Source organism: Lepidochelys kempii, chromosome 4 (assembly GCF_965140285.1).
Source record: "Lepidochelys kempii isolate rLepKem1 chromosome 4, rLepKem1.hap1, whole genome shotgun sequence".
Classification (NCBI taxonomy): Eukaryota; Metazoa; Chordata; order Testudines; family Cheloniidae; genus Lepidochelys; species Lepidochelys kempii.
The window spans coordinates 9893207-9914722 of record NC_136383.1 but is presented as its reverse complement, the minus strand read 5'-3'; the positions used below and the strand labels follow the sequence as shown (position 1 = coordinate 9914722).

The 21516-nt window shown below is 41.6% G+C and overlaps 1 protein-coding gene across 5 annotated transcripts in view; it reads left to right on the top strand.

The window, feature by feature from the left end:
• The window catches only part of USO1 (USO1 vesicle transport factor), a 63854-nt gene that overhangs the window by 24512 nt on the left and 17826 nt on the right, over positions 1-21516 (top strand). For 4 of the 5 annotated variants that reach the window (XM_073340342.2, XM_073340340.1, XM_073340345.1 and 1 more), the window contains 9 exons: positions 1123-1301; positions 3727-3867; positions 5142-5230; positions 7396-7550; positions 9616-9827; positions 10890-10910; positions 18929-19039; positions 20323-20441; positions 21010-21191. In XM_073340342.2, coding sequence (XP_073196443.1) covers positions 1123-1301; positions 3727-3867; positions 5142-5230; positions 7396-7550; positions 9616-9827; positions 10890-10910; positions 18929-19039; positions 20323-20441; positions 21010-21191 — 1209 coding nt within the window. The remainder of the gene's footprint in view (positions 1-1122; positions 1302-3726; positions 3868-5141; positions 5231-7395; positions 7551-9615; positions 9828-10889; positions 10911-18928; positions 19040-20322; positions 20442-21009; positions 21192-21516) is intronic. The other variant, XM_073340341.1, reaches the window with a different exon arrangement.

The window sequence follows — 21516 nt, the reverse complement described above, 5'->3', positions numbered from 1 at the left end:
GACAGGCCATTGCTCATAGACAGCTTAGCGATAGCAAGTATTACGATGAAAGGGTCAAAAACGTTTAGACTCAAAGGGTATTGTTAAGCAGATCATGATGTCATGAGAAATGTTTCTAAAGGTATGAGGAAAGGAAAAGTGAACGAGCAAATTGCAGAGAGGGCACTTGTTTTCAGAAGCGCTAAGCTCTTCGCTCTCTTCCCTCCTATTTCTCCGCTTCAGGTTTATCTTCACTATGACCTTCCTGAGGCTTGGGTTGCTGAGCACGACTGTCCACAGCATGGCTAGCAGGGGAAAGCTGTCAAACAGCTGATCTCCGTTGCTCCATGCCTGTTGTTTTCACAAACTGGGGGAATTAAGCTTTAAACCTCTGTATTAGCAAACCAGGTTTCATGCCAGTACAGAAATAGGAGGGTGTTGTCACCAGTCATTCTGCTCCTATCATTCAGGTTCTTGGGCCAAGTTGTCCAGCGTAATGTTTTATTTATACCCTTTTTCTCTTTGCACAGATTTTGGGCATTATTGCTTGTTGTCAGTGTCCTCGGTGCAGTGCGTAATGTCGAGGGAGATGCTATTCCAGCTCCATAGAGTTCACAATTTAAACTGGATTATCTTGTTGATTAGATCTAAGAATTTCTTCTCCCTTTCAGAAGTTTAAACTAGAAATAACTTTGGAACGAGAGGAGAGAATGTTGTTTGAATCTTAGCCACTGAATAAAGCTATGGATTACACAGTAAGAATTACTACCATAAAACCCTTACGTTGGGTCACTGGCATCACACTAGTGTTATTTAGGATTGTCTTTATCTTTCTTCACTGTTGCAGTAGAAAAGGAGACCTATGAAGCCTTTTCCTGGAATAATGACACATACATACTTCAAGCCATTTTAAGCCCCCAAAAGACTGAATTTTCATTGCCACGAGAAACCTTTGTATTACACGCAGTGCACATTCTCTAAACAAATAAGTTTCATTTGAGAGTTATAGAAGAACTGTGATTTGTCCCCATTAGAATATTGGGCTTCCAAGAATTGGTAGAAAGTATCATTCTGTTCTGCTGTACCTGAAAGGTGTTAGACCTCTGGAGATGGAATATCTTTCACTTTCTCTTGTCTTTTCAGGAATCGTAGTGGAAGACTGTCTTCTCCTGTTACAAAATTTGTTAAAGAACAATAATTCCAATCAGAATTTCTTTAAAGAAGGTTCGTACATTCAGCGTATGAAACCTTGGTTTGAAGTTGGAGATGACAACTCTGGTTGGTCAGCACAGAAAGTGACTAATCTTCATCTAATGCTGCAGGTAAAACAACTTGCGACTTACTGGTGGAACAATGCTAGGAATTTACATACTTTCTTCTGCTTTCCAAAGCATTATTTGTCTGCTTTCATGGCCAGCTGTCTGTGTGCTAGGTTTTTTTTTCTTTTGAAAGTGTCTGAAGCCAGAGCTAAATCTAGTCAGTTGAAAAAAAAGAAAAAACCAAAAAAACCCCAAATCCCAGAATAAAAATATCTTTTGACTAGCATACCCAGAGCACTCCTGACAACTTTTATGGTTTGATAACTTTCTTTCTCTTTCTCTCCCCCTTGCAGTGTGTAAGATCAGACAGTGAAATTGTGCATAGTGTTCTGTCAAATCCCCAGAGTAAACTGAAAAAGTGCAAGGATTTTTAATAATTCAATTAACGTAATCTTCTTTTTCACGTGGGAGTTGATGAGAGAGTCACACAGGAGTGTTTAACTCTTTTTTCAAGTTCTTGGGGTTTTTCCTCTTTCTCCAAGATCACAGAAGAAGAGAGTTTTGATCTTGTGTCATCGAAAGCTCACAGGATGCTGTACAATCACTCAGCTCTGATTTCAGGCTGTCTTCATTCTGCCTTTCATATGACATGCATGCGTAAAACTGCGTTAAGCATACGTCAGTGTTGCATGATTAATTACTCTGTATGGGCATTTCCTAATTTAAGATTCGGTGTTTTAATCTTAAATCTAGCCCCCTGGTCAGCAGAGGGTGTCCAAGATCACTGAACTCAGCAGATTATACTTGATCATAATTGAAGCATTTTGCACCGTCTGCTGTAAGCAGCATCTCAAATAGGCAGAGTTAGATTTTGTCTGTAGAGTTTGGAAGCGTTACTACTGCCTTACAAATAAACTCCTGGTATCAGTCTTACCATAGTTCAAAGAGTTGAATCTCCAGTGTTTGGTTTGAATTGTGCAGGAGTAAAGACATCATGGCAAGTGAAAACATACAGCACACAGGTTTGGCAGCCTATGGAAGCCAAATATTGGGAGTCGCATCATTACTGAGATACTGGCTTGCTGGATGTGTTCTGCATGCCAGTGTGAATACACAGTCTCTCTATTCAGAATATTACTGAATGCCATAGGCATGTTTACTAGTCCATCCTCAGCAAAGGGACTTGTAAGGCGGCAGGGATGTAAAAATACACTACGTGAACATCCTGGAACCTTTTTTGGAGTTGTAACTATCAATATGCTAGATATCCACTATCAACAACTGGAATTTGAGCAAAGTCAAATACTCCTAATACAAAAGTTCTGAAAAGTGTGTAGTATATAGGAAAAAGGAATGAACGCAAAGGGTCTCCTTAAAAACCAGTAGAAGAATAATGGTAGGCTTCCTTTTTTTAATTAGTTCTGACTGCTGCATTTCCACCGACTCACACGCTCTGTGCGTCTCTTGTATTCAAGAAATGATTAAACCATAGCAGTAGCTGGTGTCGTGCAGTGAAAAACATGTATTGGTCTACCAGTGATAACTAAAAAATCAATTAATTCCAGCTGTGTGTTAGCACTGTATCATGGAGTATGAATGTTGTCTTTTTTTAGTCACTTTCCAGCTCAGAAATGCTCTTCAAAATATTTTGAAAAACTCTTTGGTAAATGACTTATTAAAATGTGTTAATGTTTAGCATTATACGAACTTTAAAATGAATGAACGAAACAAGTGACAACAGCTCTTTGGGCAAGGACTCAATTGTTTGAAGCTCTTGCAAGTATACAGCTTGTGTGTTTATGATGCCTTTGTAAAGTGTATGGAATTTGCTACCCCAGTGAATTCGTAACTGGGATAATTGCATAAGTGGCCCTTCTGTTTTCACTGAGGTGCCTGTTAAGATATCTTTTCTGTACTGTAACTAATGACAACTGCTTTAAGAACAGTGAAACGAGCTAATTCATGCTGAAGGAATGCTGCCTTCTTGTGAAAAGTGGCTAGATTCAATGTATGACAGAACTATCTGCCCAAGTCGCACAGTTGTTCAATGTGGATATGTAGCTTAAATTCATCACGTAGTTTCAACACAAGCAGTGGGCTCAGCCATTTTGGAATCTTGAAGAAATCCTCAGGTGTTGAGTTTGGCTTTAACTTCTAATCCAACAGCAGCTTTACAAACGTAAGACACAAAAAAAGATCCTGGCCATTTGTGGGAATTAAAAGCTGCATTTTTTCTGAAGGGTAGAGTTGACTTGCGTGTCCTGGCTAGATTCCAATTTAAGTTCTCTCTGCAGTGTCACTAGTCTTCAAGTGCTACTTGGATATTGACAGTTTTGTGCAGTCATTTTTATTTTCTCGTCACCGTGTGAACCTAGCCTAATGAAGAGAGACAGCACCCCCCTTCAGTTTTCACATGTGCATGAAATTAGTGTTTTAACGCCAGGGTTTCTTCCATCCCTATACCAACGTGCATTTCTCTTCTTTGCAGCTTGTGCGGGTGTTGGTGTCCCCCACAAACCCACCTGGTGCCACCAGCAGTTGTCAAAAAACCATGTTTCATTGTGGGTTATTACAGCAGCTCTGCACAATCCTGATGGCAACGGGCGTTCCTGCTGACATTCTGACCGAGGTAAGGCGGAGCGAGAAAGCAGGGAGAAGGAGGTATCCGAGGAACAGGAAAGCAGTAGTATAAGGCTCTCCAGCCATACAGTGAAATCATATTAGATTAATTTAATATTCCCTGACGATCAGTTTTGGAAGTCTGAGAGATTTCAGTTTCTCTTTCCCATGCAATGATGTATGCTTCGGGTGACTCCTCAGAGTTATAGCTCTGTAAAACAATCAGATGTAAAACTTGCTTTGCTTCTTAAATCCCAGCTTGAAGTGTGTGTATGAATGTGCGTATCTGTTCTAAATTTACTGGATGGTAACTTGACTTGCTCACTGCTTTTTGTGGGGTTAGGTAATTTCAGAGTCAGTTCAGTCCCTGGTCTTTTTCCTGACCTTCAGTGACAATGTGAACAAGCTAGCATGAGTTAGCACAGCTGCAATAACAGATGTATTTCTCCAGCTTCTGGGAAGTCCTTTACCAGGTTACGGTGAGGGCAATTAATCCCTTACCTGAGGACACTAACTAGGTCAGGTGGATCCCAGTGATTGTCCCACCTCCAGCATTAGCAGCCTTGTCAAAAGGGCTTGAAATGTTTGTCATAGCAGTTGCATTTCTAACTCTAGGTATCCAAAAGATGTTTCAATCTAGCCTCACCTATGATGAGGGTATATAACAACCTTCTTAGCTTATTTCACTTGGGGGTTGCCTCCATTTTAGCGTTGGCTACCTTTCCAAAAAGATATAGCTGAGTAAATCACTTCATTCGCACCACTTACCTCTTCCTAATTTACCTGAATTTACCGCCAACATAAACCTGGTTTTAGCTTAGTTTTCTGTGGTAACCTCGTAAGCTGACTCCAAGTAATCTAGGCTACTGAAAATGCTGTGTGCCTTGTGACACTTCCTGAAGTTACTTTTCTTCTGTTACATGTTGGCCTTCAATAAATGGAGGGGCAGGTCAGCCACCTTATGCCTCTCCATTTGCACCTTCCCTCTGTAATCTCTCCACCTTTCTGAGATAAGTTCAGGGTCTACTTTCCTAAATGACTAATAGCATTAAAACCACAGGACATCTGGCTTCCTTCCTTTGAAAGCACTATCTCGTCTAAATAAGGACTTCTGAATTTTGCATATACTGGTCTGTCGCAATATGTACACATACTATGTTTAAAAGTGATATCTGTGTCGATGTATTTCATAAATATTCTGACTGTTGTAGGAATTAGTTTATTGCTGTTTTGGTCTCTTGATTTCCACATCAACTTTGTGTGGCTTGTCTTGCTCTCCTTTAGACCATCAACACTGTGTCAGAAGTCATTCGAGGATGCCAAATAAACCAAGACTACTTTGCTTCTGTAAATGCACCTTCAAATCCGCCGAGGTAGGGGAAGAAAAATGCTTAACCGTTTGCCAAGCAAAGACACGTTGGCATGGGAAAGAGCTTCCATTTAGACGCTTTCATCAGTCAGAAAGGGGTCTTTTATTTAATTTAAAGCTACAGTAGGTCATACCAAATTAAAGCTTTGCAGTGGAATGGTTATCAAACATGCATCAGCTGAAGTATGAAGATGTCTAGACAGCTTCCATGCAGACTGGCTTTTGAACTGGTCTCTCTTAACACCTTCCTTCATGATCTAGAAAAGGAAACGAACAGTACATTAATGAAATCTGGGCAAACTGAGGAGCAGTCAACTCCAGTGAAAGGAGAGAGAGAATAAATAAGTGACTCAGGGTTTATCTATGCTGCAATTAAAAACCCGCAGGCTCATGGGGCTTGGACTATGGGTCTGTTTAATTGTCTAGATGTTCAGGATCTGGCTGGAGCCCAAGCTCTGGGGCCCTTCCCCCTTGCAGGATCTTGGAGCTCGGGCTCCAGCCAGAGCCTGAATGTCTACTCCACAATTAAACAGACCCTTAGTCAGAGCCCTGTGAGCCTGAATCAGCTGATCCAGGCCAGCCACTGTTTTTTAATTGCAGTGCAGACACTGGAAAAAATAAAGCGAAAATGCCGCTGATTGAGGGGGGTGGGAGGAGGCAGGCTTGAGGTATTGAGGGGAAATGTCTCTAGTCTGCACCACACATGCTTAGTGAGGGGAGAGCTTGTAAAGCAGTAGTGCTGCAGAACCTGAGATGAGCCACAGCAGTAAACTGGACCTGATTCTGCAACATGATACAGCGGGTTTTGAAATCCAGTACAGTTGTGGGCTGCCTATGGCAAGGCCTCATGACCTAGAGTAGGGAAGTAAGATTTTTGTATCCAGCTCTGATGTGACTGCACATGAGTATTGTATTCAGCTGGGAATGCATCCTACTGTAAAGATGCTGACCTGTTGAAGAACAACAAGAAGCTATCAGAGCAGAACAGACTGATCTCGAGTAAAACATGAAAATGGAATAATATGAATAACCTGACTAAGCTATTAGGAGGGGAAAAATAAGTCTACCAATTATTTGAATGAGGGAAACACCGAGGAGGGAGAGGAATTCTGTGTTGTTTCTGAAGGTACAAGTAGTCAGAGTAACGGATGAGACGAATTTCCTTACAGCAAGATCTGTTAGGCAGTGGAAGAGCCTCATTGTTCGAGCTTTCGATACTAGACAGGACTAAACACTATCGAAAAGTCTTGTAAGAAACAGTCATGCATTGGCAAGGAGATGGAGTGGATGATCCAACAGGCGTCTTCGGTTTCCCACTATTGTTCCATGACAAACATAATAAGCAAAATGTACTATATTGAGAGAGAATATTTGAGGGTTAAACCTGAAAATCCAGTTACCCCTAAAGATAAATATCCAAATGTATGGTAAACCTTACTTCGGACTAAAGCTCATAATACCTTAGTTCCTTGGGCAAGTTGTATGGAAGTGGAAGCAGTACCTGAAAGAGGGCTGTGACATTCTGTTAACATGTGCAAAACTTCCTTTCCTAGCTGGCCTAGTAGGTAAGTCTGCTGCAGCTTCTTAGATGTAGAACCTTCCATATCAGTTGTAAAAATACATCTGATGATACACATTGGTTTACTGCAATCCTAACACTGAGTGCAACAGTGTTCTTCGCACCAATTACCCCCACAACATAGTTTTTAAAAATATAGATTTGACTTTTCATACTAAATGCTTGACATTGCTTTTGTTTCTTGGGCCATCTTTTTAAAAGAGATGTTCTATGTCTAGAGAAAATCAGCCCCTCAAGTGTATATTCCAGTGGTACTTGTTAAATTGGATTTAAAAATCAAATCAAATCTGGATTATAGACCGCTAATACACATTTCCATACAAACATGCCACTAAAAGCATTCATGCTCTGTTCCTGTATCATGATCAGTTGTTGTCCTGCACCAGTGCAGCGTCTATCACTATTATAAGTCTGATTTTTGTTACTATAGTCAAGACCACCAGAGGTTTCCCTACAGTTCATACACCTACATCTAAGCCTTCAGTATTCCTGCTACCCCAATCCTGAGCCTACTCTGTACGGTAACTGCAATTATATTTATTTATTTTGTGACTTTTATTCCAATGGCCTGTCTCTTTCTTTCAAAATAGGCCTGCAATCGTCGTGCTTCTGATGTCCATGGTGAATGAAAGGCAACCGTTTGTACTACGCTGTGCTGTCCTTTACTGTTTCCAGTGTTACTTGTACAAAAACCAAAAAGGACAAGGGGAAATTGTTTCAACACTTCTGCCGTCAACTATAGATGGTATGCAGCTTGAAAATTTCAAAACCAGATCCCACTTTAGCATACATTTGGATGCATGCGTAAGGTTTCCTCTAAAATACTACATACCTTGAGTGAAGTGCCAAGAACAAGAGATGTAAAAGTCACCTTGTGAACAGTGTTTTAATTTGAGAGATTATTTTTTGACTTGAATTCTATTTGAACGTAACGGACAATGCGTAATGTCCAGGTGTTAAAGGTACAAGAATTCAGGCTGTAAAATTTGGTTTAAATTATTTATGCTCTAGCAGGATAAGAACTGATACCAAATTGGTTAGTTATCTGGGCTTGGAGTTGACATGGAGGGATTGTTTCTGTTCGTTAGAATCTATGCTAATTTGTACTAAAACATTACATTTTTTGTTCTTTGGCATATAATTTACACATTCACTTTCTAGTTTGAGCAATAACTTTCAACCTTGTACTTTACAACTAGGCGGAGGGATGTATATGTTGGAATATGTTTCCTGACAAGTTAAATTCCAAGGAGGCTGAGAACCAGACTAGTATTTTAATGAGATGCCAAATCTTAGCTATCAAGTAGCAAAATCGGAGCTGCATTCCCTAGTGTGACGTGAAATGGCATTCACTTTTTGAAAAAGTTGTTATAACCTTGCCCTGTTTCTTTTCATTATTTATCAAACATCCAAAATTTGCTAAATGTGTCTCAGAGAATAGGACAGGTGTCCTCCAAGGAAAAGGATATAACATACTAGTAAAATGATGGGAAGGAAGTCTAATACATAGCTTGTTGGTGCCACAGGGTGTTTTTCTTTCCCACCCTCCCTCTAAAACAGAGTGTTTCTTTCACACCTCCTGTTGCACTGTGTACCTTCCCATTTATAGACATTGGGCGAAGTATGAACAGATTACAACATGAGGGGATCAAAGTCAAATGTTCATTTGTTTTACAGTTAAACCAAGAACCTTTCTACAGTCTTCCAGTTGTACAATATGGACTTTGAGGCCTTTGTTTGCCATCACTTCGAAGGGCTAGTACTACATCAATGTGCATGTGTGAAAACAAACTGCGCTTGATGGATTCATTCCAGTATTTTGAGGCATGAAAGCTCACAAAGGTTTCCCCATTACCATTTTAACACACACAATCTCTGTCTGTCTTATCCGTTTTGGACTGGATACTTAAAAGTACATGATCCAACTCCTTTTATTAATTATCTGCCTGTCAAAACTCAGGCTGTTAACCTTGTCAGAGTATTGAGGCTCATCCCAATTTTCAGGGAGTACATTCTTGTTCATTATTTACTCAGTAAGATCTTTAAAAGCTTTTCGGGCAAGCTCCATCTGTCCTCCTACTTTGCTACATAGTCAGTACTTTTCATCTTTGAAGTTCAGAGCTCTTTCCATAAGTGTCATCTCCTTTACTCATGAGGAATCAGATGCTGGGAGGTTAAATGACTTTCCCAGAGTGGCTATAAGTCGGTAGTGGTAGAACTGTGACTAGAACCCAGATCTCTCAATTCCCAGGCTTGTTCACTGGATCACACTACCTCCCACAGAAAAATATGATGAGCCATCCTACTGACCGCCTGTGTGTGGCTGTTTAGGATTTGAGAGATCATTCCAAATGTCTAACGTTAGGATTGGATTTGTTGTTAATGGAGGTGTAGAACTCCCAACTAGCAGATAGGTTGTTCTCTCTGAAAGTTGAGTCTTTCCAGCGGTTCCTCTGAGACTGTAGGTGTGATGAGGGCCTAGCTGGGAGTGCTTGATGATAGCATGAGACACCCTCTCTCTCTTTGCCGCATGAGAAAGCAGTCATCTTCCACTGCGCTACCCCTAGACTACTATGTAGGTGCCATATTTTTATTCCTAAAGTTTTATAAAACTTAAGATGCCTTCAGATGAATGTAGAGCTTAAATTGTAACCTCTCTGAGATGGGGACTGTGTGTGTGTGAACAGCACCTGGCACAGTGAGGTCCCCATCCTGGTTGGGGGCCCTCTGTGCTGCTGTATCATAACTACTGTACGAGTCTTGATCATAGCTTGCTTTTGTGCCACAGCATTTGTTTGCCATTGTTGTAGCTACAGGTAATTCTGTGTCAGCTGGCCAGCTGCTCTGTGGCGGACTCTTTTCCACGGACTCTGTCTCAAACTGGTGTGCTGCCGTGGCCCTGGCCCATGCTTTACAAGAAAACGCAACTCTGAAAGAGCAACTGCTAAGAGTTCAGCTTGCAACAAGTATTGGTAACCCTCCAGTGTCTTTGCTGCAACAATGCACCAACATTCTTTCCCAGGTAGAGTGTTAACTGTACTGTATCATTGTTCACTTAAGAAGAAAAATGTTCCCTTGATATTAGTGGCTCAAAAAAAAATGCTAATTTTCTCAGTTTAAGTGCAAGCGAGATTCGATAGTAGATTTAGTGCTAGTTGTTACTGTACACTACAGCATAGAGTGACCTTGTAGTTATGATGGCATATCTGCTACACTTCCATTTTTAAGTGCCATTTGAAGCTGCTTTGTCCATTGTCACGAGTCAAACACCTTAGATTTGAAATGGCATTGTGTTGGTCTGTTCCTATTTCATTGTTATTTTGCGTGCAAGTCACGTATTGAAAGGGCACCAACTAAAACAATCCTACTTCTATCTGGAAATGATTTGCCTACAATTGTTACAAGAAACACCAAAGATGAATGTAACTGAAGGATATGACTTGTTTCCGTTTAAGTAGACAATACAGAGTGCTGTCAAATGTCCAGTTTCACTTGGTTGGGGGGCGGCTCTGTCATTCAGCAACGTGGAGGGAAATAGTTATTTCATTTAGAAAGGAAAACGATGATAAAACTACTGAGAGACAGGGGGACTTAAAGGCAGATATAGCACCTGAAACTAGTGTTAATTCACTTTCTTAAAAGACTAAAATTTAAGTTGATGGTAACCCTTTTGTATTATATTGCCACTTGCAAAAGTTCTAGTCTCTGTACAGTATGTAGTTTGAAGCCAAAGCATGATTCAAGGGTCACTCATCAACTTTCCAAGCGTTTCTTTTTTATTGTTTGGATCTTGTGTCTGAAATTACGCTAGTCGAGTACAAGAAATGTAGGTTTTGTAGACGTTGACGTCGCTATTTTTAAACATGCGTATCTCTCAAAATAGCCAGAATTGGAATCTCAAAATTGTTTTACTCTTTCCTTGAACTGAGATGCATTTCAACATAATAGTTTCAATAAAATAGCCACTAAATTTTTGGATTTTCATTTTGATAGGATCTTAAAAGAAAAATTTGAATTTTCTAAAGTTCTCTACCAAAAAAACTCGTAAGTAATATGTGTGAATTTTTTAATATATGATTTACAGGGTGATAAGATCGACAGACGGGTATGTATTTCTTGGCATAGCTTAGGCATTTTCTTGTCACAAGCAGGGCCTTTTCTGTCTTGGGTTTTGCTGATTTTTTTAACTGCTTTTTTTGAAGTGTTTCCACTTACAGTGTCGTGTTGCAATCAGTTTTTATTCCTAGCATAACAAGCTCCCTCTGTGTGTCGCCATGGGATTCTGGCACGGTGTTCCTGGGAACTGTGGGATGAGGATCTTGGGTGCCATGGGTGCTTTCTTTCCAATGGGGCATTGCAGTCACCAGCTGCTCTGAAATGTACTAAATTTTGTTCACACTTCCTCATAATGTGAATTAAATTGTACTTTTGAGTGAAATTGAATCAGTATTTAGAACTGTTAAACGCTTTCCATTCTGACCAGTAGAAAGAGGTGGGCCTGACCTGTAGCAGATGTATACTGTTTGGGCCCTTAATTGCTAATGGAACAAGTGTCCTCTTTCTGTGTCCCAGTCAATCCGTATCCTTTCCAGTGATAATTTCTCTTGCAGAATTTTAACTCAATTGCCTTAATTTGTAATTAAGGATGGGATTTTTACTAAGCAATTCTGAAGCTAGCTCTTAGCCGTAGGTGTCTGATTTTGAGCTTATCGCCAGACTGAAGCCATGTCCATATTACACAGCCTACGGTGACAGAGGGGTTTTTCCATCGCTGTACAAACTCCACCTCCCTGAGCGAGAGTAGCTAAAATGACAGTAGCATTCTTCCGCCGCCCTGGCTGCGCAAGGCTGTCATAGCTGCGGCTTGGGTGTGGATTTTTCACATCCCCGGGCGCTCTGGCTGCGTCAGCCTAAGCTTGACGTGTAGAGCAGGCCATAGTCACTCGCAGTGAGTGCGCTACTGAGCTAGGCATCCCCTATGGAGACGTGTTTCCTGAGCGCTGCTGCTGCGTATTGTCTGCTTGTGGTGTTGGCACCGACGGAGATGGTGGCCCTGCCTGTTGTTAAGGTTGCCAGACGTTCTCATGGTAAAAGTGTTCACGGTTGCTTTATAACTCCAGATAAACTGTTAGGCTGAAGTGTTTCGTTTTTGAAACTTTCAGCTAAAATGTTTCAGCGGCTTCCCAGAATGAGTAAGGAAGAGTACGTTTTGCCTCGCCAATGCTTTGGTTTGTGTTTTTAAACCATGCAACCGTTTTTTTCCCCCCAGAAGCTGTAGCAGCTCCATGCTCTGGAGCAAGGTCTTGAAACTTGGCAAGGGGGTTGCCCTGGTGTCAGATGAGCCTTTTGCCATGCCTGGGAAAACTGTCCAAATTGAGCCTCTGAGAAGTCTGTTTACATATGCTCAGACTTGTTAGGGTGGCAGCTACATTCTCTGAAGAGTCTATGTGCTCTGGGCAGGCTCCAGTTTAGGGGTGCAGGGGCTGGCCAGGACATCCCCTGCAATTGCTGCTGCAGGCCATTGTGGTACTAGGCACAGGAACAGAACGGGGAAACTCTCCTGTGCTCTCAGTGCTCCACCTGTTGGCACCCAGGCAGCAGGGAGGAGGACGAGAAAATCATAGAGGAGAGGCCGTTGCAGTAGCCAGAGAGCTGGAAGGAGTAGAGGGGGGCATGAGTAGCAGTAGAGACAGCATGGGGAGGGTGGGCAGGAGTCAAGCGATGTGGGCTGGATAGGAACCAAAGGGGGACAGACAAGCTAAGGGCACAGAGGCGGAAGGGTTTATAACCATTAGAGAACTCTTCCCCTTCAGGAACTAGAATTAAACCCAAGAGTCCACAGTCTCCACATTCCTTCTCTGTCAGCGAGTGACTGGCCCACAGGGGAGACCAGCCTCTTCTTGGTACCAGGTGCTCTGTGGCTGAAGTGGTAGAGGTCTGTGCTGTGCTGATCTAAAGGTTTGAACTCTGCTGGTGACCAAGTTGGGCATCAGTAGGATTCCACATGATGGAATCTCTATTTTTTTTTCAGGTCTTTTATAAATGTATTAAATTGCATCCTAACTATTGTACAAGAATATTAAGTTTGCAGAGTCAAGCACTCAGGTTAGGAAATGCCAGAATTGAGGAAGCCCTCTTAAACATATGCATGAGAGTGCCAATGCATTCTGATAGTCTTATTACATGATCACTTACTGTTTTTCCCCACAGGACTTCTGCCTCATTCAGGGTATGAATCAGGGTTGTGTGGTAGAGGACTGTTGTATATAGGACTCCTGCCTTGTTTGTTGGAGAAGTTGGATGGTGTGTAACTTTGAAATCCGTGCAGGGTTTGGATGGTGTGTGGTAAATAAGGTCTGGGGTCAAACATCAACTGTGGACAATAAAAGGAAATATTGAATAACTACCCAGTTGCTGAAGGAGGCCTGGGTCCTGTGGAAAATACTAGTGTAAGACCATGTCATAAGTCTGCATTGTAATGCATATGCATAAGAAGGCTGAATTAAAGTGGCATAGCCTTTCTTCATTCTGGCATTTCCTAACTTAGGTGCTTGACTTTGCAAGCTTTTAATATCATGATTGGATGTTTTTCTAAAAGATCGCTCTAGTCATTATTTTGGAGATGTTCTATGGCCTGTCAGACTAGATCACTGGGGCCGCTCTCAGCCTTGGCATCTACTAATCTATGAACCTTAGTGTTCTTTTAATGTGTTTTTTGTGGAATGAAGCCATAGCTCAGCTGTGTTACAGTGGGGGAAAATATAGTCCTGTTAACCCTGTAATTGCCGTGCAGCTCGTGCTATGACGTAGCCGTGTTCTAAGAGCCTGCCCCCTTTGCACTGTGGGAATGTTCCAGGGTGTTGGCTCCAAGCGTATGAAGCTTGGCTATTTGCAGAGCCCATGCTGAGTTTGGACTGTGGATTTCACAAGATTGTACCTGCTTAGAAAAACCGAATTAATGGCATATTTGTAAAAACTCTGTAAAGGAAAAATGAGACCTGCAAACGTACTCTGGGCCAGGTTGCCATTCAGAGTGTTTTAGTACCTGTTAATCTGGAGTCTTTCCTAACCTTGGAGACTGCAGGGTAACACCTTTGAACTGGTGCGACTAGCCAATGCATTTAAAAAGAAAAAAGCATCTCTACTGGTAAAAGTCCAGTCAGATATAAGTTTTGAGTTAGTCTTTTCACAGATGGCAGTAAGCTGTTCTTTATTCTTTGTATTACTTTAGTGCCTAAGCTCTTGTCGTGGGTCGGGACCCCATTGTGTTAGGGACTGTACAAACAGAATAAAGACAATCTCTGCCCCAACGATCTTATCACTGGGGCTTTGTTTTGTTGGGTTTATTCATTTCATTTGCGGGGGGATTCTTTTTTAGCCATTTTGGGGTTTTATGTAGATGTCCAAAACCGGGTGGTTTTTTTTGAGGTGTACTCTTTGTGCATACAAGTAGTACTGTTTCAACCAGAGCTGTCTTAAAGCGTGCTAGGGAACCTTCATTATGCCCCAGCAGGGTCTATGAGGAGCAATTAATGATTTCTAAACCTTCATAACACCCTTGTAGTCTACAATACTGCTCCCTATAAACAAGCACTTAGATATGAGCCAGGGATCAGGGACATCACCTATATAAACAATCTGCATTGGGAAAGGGGTGAAGTCAATATGAATTGAGTAGCCATTCCCTGTGTTTTTTTCCAGTGGTCATCAGTTAAAACCTGAAATCAGAAGCCTTGCTTATAACATATGTAGCTAGGATCAGTGTCTTTCCACAGGGCTCTCGCCATGTAACTGCTAGTTCTCTAGCAGTAATATTTATGTAGACTTACACACCTGTATAAAGTTTACCAGCTTCTGGCTGGCTCGTGTGACTTTTCTTGTCCACAGTAATCTGGAAATAGCACTGACTGAGTAGTTGCAGTGGGTCCAGACTCAGGGCATAGGGGTCTGGAGTTCAACTAGGGATAAACATGTCCATAGAAAAGGCATATACCTTTCATGTGCGTTCATGACTCTTCTGTGTCAAGGTCTGCTAAATATGAGGTTTAGTATCCATGACATGAGTCATTCCTTCCCACTGAGGGTTTAGAAGGCCACTTTTCTCTGGGGAACAGCTTTTGGTGTGCAGATTCTGGATGCTATTAGGTAGTTTTCTTGATAGTGAACATCTACTAAACAACTTGACTTGTGGTTCTCATTGAAAGGCTTTATGGAAGAAGGGATTTTTTTGAAGGAGGTCTGTCATACATGGGATAGGAGCTGGTTAAGTGTGAGGGGGCGGCCTGGGCACAAAGATGAGTAGGGGTGGGAATACAGAATGAGCTGTCAAGCGAAAAGCTTGAGCAACAGAAGCAAAGGAAGATGTAGGAAGACATGAAAGCTGAAAGAGGCAGGAGCAGTTACGTAGGGGCTTGGAAGTGAGGACCAAGAAGTAGAACATGATACGTAGGATGCAAGTGGAAGCCAGTGAAGGAGAATGATCAGGCCTGAGCAGTGGAAGAAGAGTAGGAGTTTGTAGCAGTGTTTTGGAAAGATTAAAGCAAAACTGCCGCCCCTCCCCATCAAAAAGGTGTTTGGCACAAGTGAAACAGTTCAGCAGTTCTGAGACTATGAAGTGAATGCGTAAAATGGAAAGCTCACACAGTGTAATACATACGGATCATGGAAAAGAGGTAACGAGACACATGAATGCCAACTAGGCTAGTAATGGTGATTTGATTCTCTGCCCAAAGATCAAAGTAAAGGAGGAGGAATATGACAATGGGTGTGAAGAGGCAACATGCAGCAGACTGTTGTGGGGTTTTACAGATGACATGGTGTATCGCCTGCCTTACAATTGCAGTGGGATACTTTACCTTCTAGTCTTGAGGAGGCTATTCCCCTCAGTGGTGGTATCACCACCCAGCAGCTCTTGAAACCACCAAAGCTCTTGTATCCAGCACATTCTGATATTAGGTTTCAGAGTGGCAGCCGTGTTAGTCTGTATCAGCAAAAACAATGAGGAGTCCTTGTGGCACCTTAGAGACTAACAAATTTATTTGGGCACAAGCTTTCGTGGGCTAAAACCCACTTCATCAGATGCATGGATTGGAAAATACAGTAGCAGATATATATAAACACAGTACATGAAAAGATGGGAGTTGCTTTACCAAGTCGGGGGGCCTCCTTCTCAAGGGCCTCCTTCCTATGGGTCCAGATGATGATGTCATTAATTTAGCACAAGTAGAGTAGGGGCGTTAGGGGACAAGAGCTGAGGAAGCATTGTTCTAAGCCAGCCATAAAAATGTTGGCATACTGTGGGGCCATGCAGGTACCCATAGCAGTGCCGCTGACTTGAAGGTATAAATTGTCCCCAAATCTGAAATAGTTGTGGGTGAGGACAAAGTTCAGCCACTAGGTTTGCCATGACATTATCGGGGATACTATTCCTGATGGCTTGTTGCTCCAATCCATCAGACAGGCTTCTTAAAATTACAATACCCACCTGGTGAGGTGAAGAAACAGATTGACAGAGCCAGAAGGGTCCCCAGAAGTTACCTACTACAGGACAGGCCCAACGAAGAAAGTAACAGAACACCACTAGCCATCACCTACAGCCCCCAACTAAAACCTCTCCAGCGCATCATCAAGGATCTACAACCTATCCTGAAGGGTGATCCCTCACTCTCTCAGATCTTGGGAGACAGGCCAGTCCTCGCTTACAGATAGCCCCCCCAACCTGAAGCAAATACTCACCAGCAACTACACACCACACAACAAAAACACTAACCCAGGAACCAAACCCTGCAACAAACCCCGGTGCCAACTCTGTGTGCATATCTATTCAAGGGACACCATCATAAGACCTAACAACTTCAGCCACACCATCAGGGGCTCGTTCACCTGCACATCTACCAATGTGATATGTGCCAGCAATGCCCCTCTGCCATGTACATTGGCAAAACCGGACAGTCTCTATGCAAAAGAATAAATGGACACAAATCTGACATCAGGAATTATAACATTCAAAAACCAGTAGGAGAACACTTCAACCTCCCTGGTCACTCAATAACAGACTTAAAAGTGGCAATTCTTCAACAAAAAAAACTTCAAAACCAGACTCCAACTAGAAACTGCAGAACTGGAATTCATTTGCAAACTGGACACCATCAAATTAGGCCTGAATAAAGACTGGGAGTGGATGGGGCATTACAAAACCTAATTTCCCCCATACTAATTTCCCCCTACTGTTACTCACACCTTCTTGTCAACTGTTTGAAATGGCCACCCTCATTACCACTGCAAAAATGATTTTTCCTCCCTTGGTATTCTACTGTTAATTGAATTGTCTCATTAGCACTGACCCCCCACTTGGTAAGGCAACTCCCGTCTTTTCATGTACTGTGTATTTATACCTGCTACTGTATTTTCCACTCCATGCATCTGATGAAGTGGGTTCTAGCCCACAAAAGCTTATGTCCAGATAAATTTGTTAGTCTCTAAGGTGCCACAAGGACTCCTCGTTGTTTTTATTCTGATCTTAGTTTTCCTTCTGTGGTAACTTTGATATCACCTTTAGTGCCCACTTTGGTGCTGGAGGCAGACGCAGCAGCTGGGAGCCTGCCCTTCCACCTTCCTTCTGACAGCTGCTGCTCTGCATGGCTGTTCTTAAAGGCCTATAAGGACTTACTTTAAGGGCTTCTGGTTTTTGTAGTGCTGATTTAGGGCTCAAAGCAACACCGTCTCCAGTATTTAAGCACAGTGAACATCAGAGTGGAGGATGGAGTGAAATGGAAGTCAAGCAAAACTTATGGTGGCTGAAACACAGAATTAAAAGTAGAAATGCAGCAAAGACTTAACTAAGGACTCCTCCTTTGGGGTTGGGGTTGGTAGCTCTCTTCTCCGCTGCCTTGAATCTCTTGTGACCATCCTTTCCAGAGTATGTTCTTCTTTTACTCTTTTAGGTAGATCAAAGTCCTTGTATGTGCCCCAGTTTGCTCTCCAGATCCTGGCTTTTAACCCTGTGTTACTTTCTTTGATGTACTACATGCTTATTTCAAGCTTTTTTGTGGGAGCTGGAGAACTCTTGCTTGGTTGCTGTCAGACGTTTGACTTTCATATAGAGGTGCATGTCTGCCTTGATGCCACTTCCCATGGCATTTTCATTTTCAGGAGCCTGGAGAATTAGCCAGTATAGGTGTAGATGCCAGAGAATTCTGTAAATGGATATATTTTATAGGCCTAGAAAATGTGTGGATCAGCTAGTTAATGCAAACTGAGGCTTAATACTAGATAAGTCTTAAGTTAAATAAACAAAACATCTGCTTTAAAGGACCAAAATATACATAATGGACGGCTCGAAACCATTGTCCAACTTACCTCCTGGCCTAATTGTGTGGATTTAAAACCCTTAACATAAATGAAACTATTTAACACTAACTCTTGAACAGTGTTATTTCACACGGTTCTTGTGTATTAATTTTAAATAACCTTTTGGTGAGCTATTCAGAAGAAAACTCATTTTCCAGCATATGAAATTGAAAGACAAGATGGCTGCATTTAGAATATTCCACTTGTCTGGTTTACCTTGTTTATTACTGTATCACCAAAGAAACTGCCCTGTAGGAATCAGTTTTCACCTCGAAATAAAATCTCAACCCATGGTACAATACATCAGTAGTGGGTCTACGTTATATTTGCCGCAAATGAAGACAGCATATTTAGTGCTGGGCCGCTTTAAAAGTTTGCAGCTGACTTGTGCTAACTGTGCCGTTGATGCAGCACTTCCCCCAGAAGGTTCTGCATGTATTTTTTGCCCCTTAACGATATTGTTATCCCAGCATTAATTATGAAGGCAAACTAACTTGTCATGATTTTGTTCCAATGCTAATTTGTGCTGAGTCACACCTTACATCTGTCTTGGTTTGACATGCACTGAAGACTGCTAGACTTTTGTGAATCCTTTCCATCAAAGCACTAAAGCGAAGTTAAGTATAGCTAGAAAATGTGTATTTTTGGAAGCCTTGACTTCCTTTTTTTTATCCTTAAAGTTGAAAGTGGGTGGGTTCTGAAGTAAATACAGCCTCTAAAACACTTCATTGAACACTCTATATGAAGGAATTAATGCCAGCTTTTCCATTTCAGGGCAGCAAAGTGCAGACAAGAGTTGGATTATTAATGCTGCTTTGTACCTGGTTAAGCGATTGTCCAATTGCTGTCACACACTTTCTCCACAACTCCGCCAATATTCCATTTGTATCCTTGAAATGTTTACAGAATACAGGCGTTTGAATGGAAAGATCTTATTTTTAACATTAAAAATGTAGATAAACTTGCAGGAATGCTGCAGAATATTTAAGGATGATAGGTGTGGGGCTTAAAGAGGTAGTGTCCCTTTTATGTTAACATGTAGACACTAAACAAAACATAGTCAAATCTGTGAATTTGAAAAGACGTGTGACAAAGTGCGGGGGTTTCTTGGTTTTTCCAGTGGTTTGCATGCAGAAGGGGTGGGACTCCGTTTCCCTCGGTGTTACTGGTTTAACAAGGTGATGGGCGAGGGAATTTGTAGTTACAGAGGACCAGCGATGGAACTTGGGACCCCAACATGTCATATATTTCCTCTGAGCACAGGTAACTGTTGCTTGGAGAAGCTTTTGGGCAGTTCTGCAAATTTCGGGTACACGTACATTGCAATTGATGTGACTGCAGCTTGGGTAGGAATACCCACGTTGGCTTTGATCTAGTGAGTATGCCAAAAATAGCAGGAGAGGCGCAGACTTCAGTGCGCATTATACAAGCCCACCCAGGACCCTGCGTACATATTTGCATTCCTTGACGGTGCTGGGATCCGTGCCACCGGGTCCTAGGTGCTGTTTGCTAGGTTCAAGCTGCCGTGGGTATGCCTATGCAAGCTGCTAGCACGCCTCGATTTCAGTGTGGCTATGCCCATAGTGTGTGTCACTGCAAATAAACTCATGGAGTTTCCGTGTGAAGAATCTCTCACGTGTAATCTCACAGAAATGGGGAAATACTTCTTAATCTCAATGGACTGTAATGATAAATACACTTCTCTGAAGAGGAACTTAATCTAATTGACAGTTAAGCATCATATACTGGCTAGTGGTAGACAGTGCCTTCAAAAAGTTTTCACAGTTAACATATGGAAGAGAACTGTTTGGTACAGAGAACCCTTTTAAATATTACATTGAGTTATCTGGATATTAGACTTGAATAGTTATATATATATATATATATATATATATATATATATATATATATATATATATATATATATATATATATATACACATTATACAAATCTCTTAAAACAAACTAAATGTATGAGCAGTTTCATTTGAGGTAGCATACTGATATTACTAATTAAGCTTATGGTTTTAATGGATAAAGAAATTGGCTTTACATGTTTAATTAAGATGTAATAAGAAGCTCAGGGTGAGATTACATGTTGAAAGGGAAAGGTACGTTTTATATATTCTGCTCATGAAATGTTTAAACTTCCTTAGCAAATGTTCCAGCTCACAGGGCAGATAGCCGAAAACCTTGGAGAAGAGGAGCAGTTAGTCCAAGGCCTGTGTGCGCTGTTGCTGGGCATTTGCATTTATTACAATGACAATTCCCTTGAAAATTGTAGGAAGTAAGTACGGTGTCGGACTAACTGAAGACTTTAGGGGAGGTGAAAGTTTGTGTGCAGGCTTGCAGCTGTCCCTAAATTAGGAAGAAGTTTCTAAATGAAAGACCTCACAACCTATATTATTGATATTCTTAGTTTAACAACCCCGCTAGCCCCCTGCTTTTAATTTATTCCTTACAGGAGGGAATACATGTGGCTAGAAAATGTGAGATGGTTTTTCCATGGCAATGAGCTGGGAAAAGTCCTTGATACAGCCCTTAGGCAGTGCAAAGCATCTGAGCCATTCTTACTAAGAAATACAGTTAGTACCTTCTTCATGTCTCCTTTCACTGTGGCATGTGAACAGCTGATAGTGGCAGACTGAGAACAATCAGCTTTCCAGTGCCAAGAAAAGTCTGTTAGTTTGACGGGGGGAAAAGGAATTGTTACAGATCATTTCCTGACCAACAAAAGTACCCTTTGGAGGGGGAGTAAAAAGGGTGGTATTTCACTGCTCTCCATTTTTTTTGTTTCCCTTCTCTAGGCACAGTGTTGCCTGATGTGCCGTACTAACTACACCCTTTTCTTTTAGAGAGAAACTAAAACAGCTGATAGAGAAGAGGATTGGCAAGGAGAACTTCATCGAGAAACTAGGGTTCATTAGCAAACATGAACTGTATTCCAGAGCTGCTCAGAAACCTCAGCCGAGTTTTTCTAGCCCTGACCACATGATGTTTGATCACGAGTTTACCAAACTGGTAAAGGAATTGGAGGGTGAGACATGTTACACTCTTCTTTTGTACTGTCACTTGCGGTGCACTTCAGATTGCCCTGACTGAATTACCACCCATTCTGAATTTAGATTTTTTAAAGGTCGATCAAACCTAAAATTCTCTACGTGGTAGGAAGAATTCATGGATAAGGGTTACAATACATGGCTTGCAGTTCAGATGTTTTATATTAATGCTCCTGGTGCAAGGTTGGGTTTTGTACTTAATCTGACTTCTTAACACTGTTAAGTCAGTTGGCTGTTTGTGCGTGTTGTTAATGATCAGGATATTGGTTATGGCAAATTTTTGAACTTGTGCTTCTATAATGC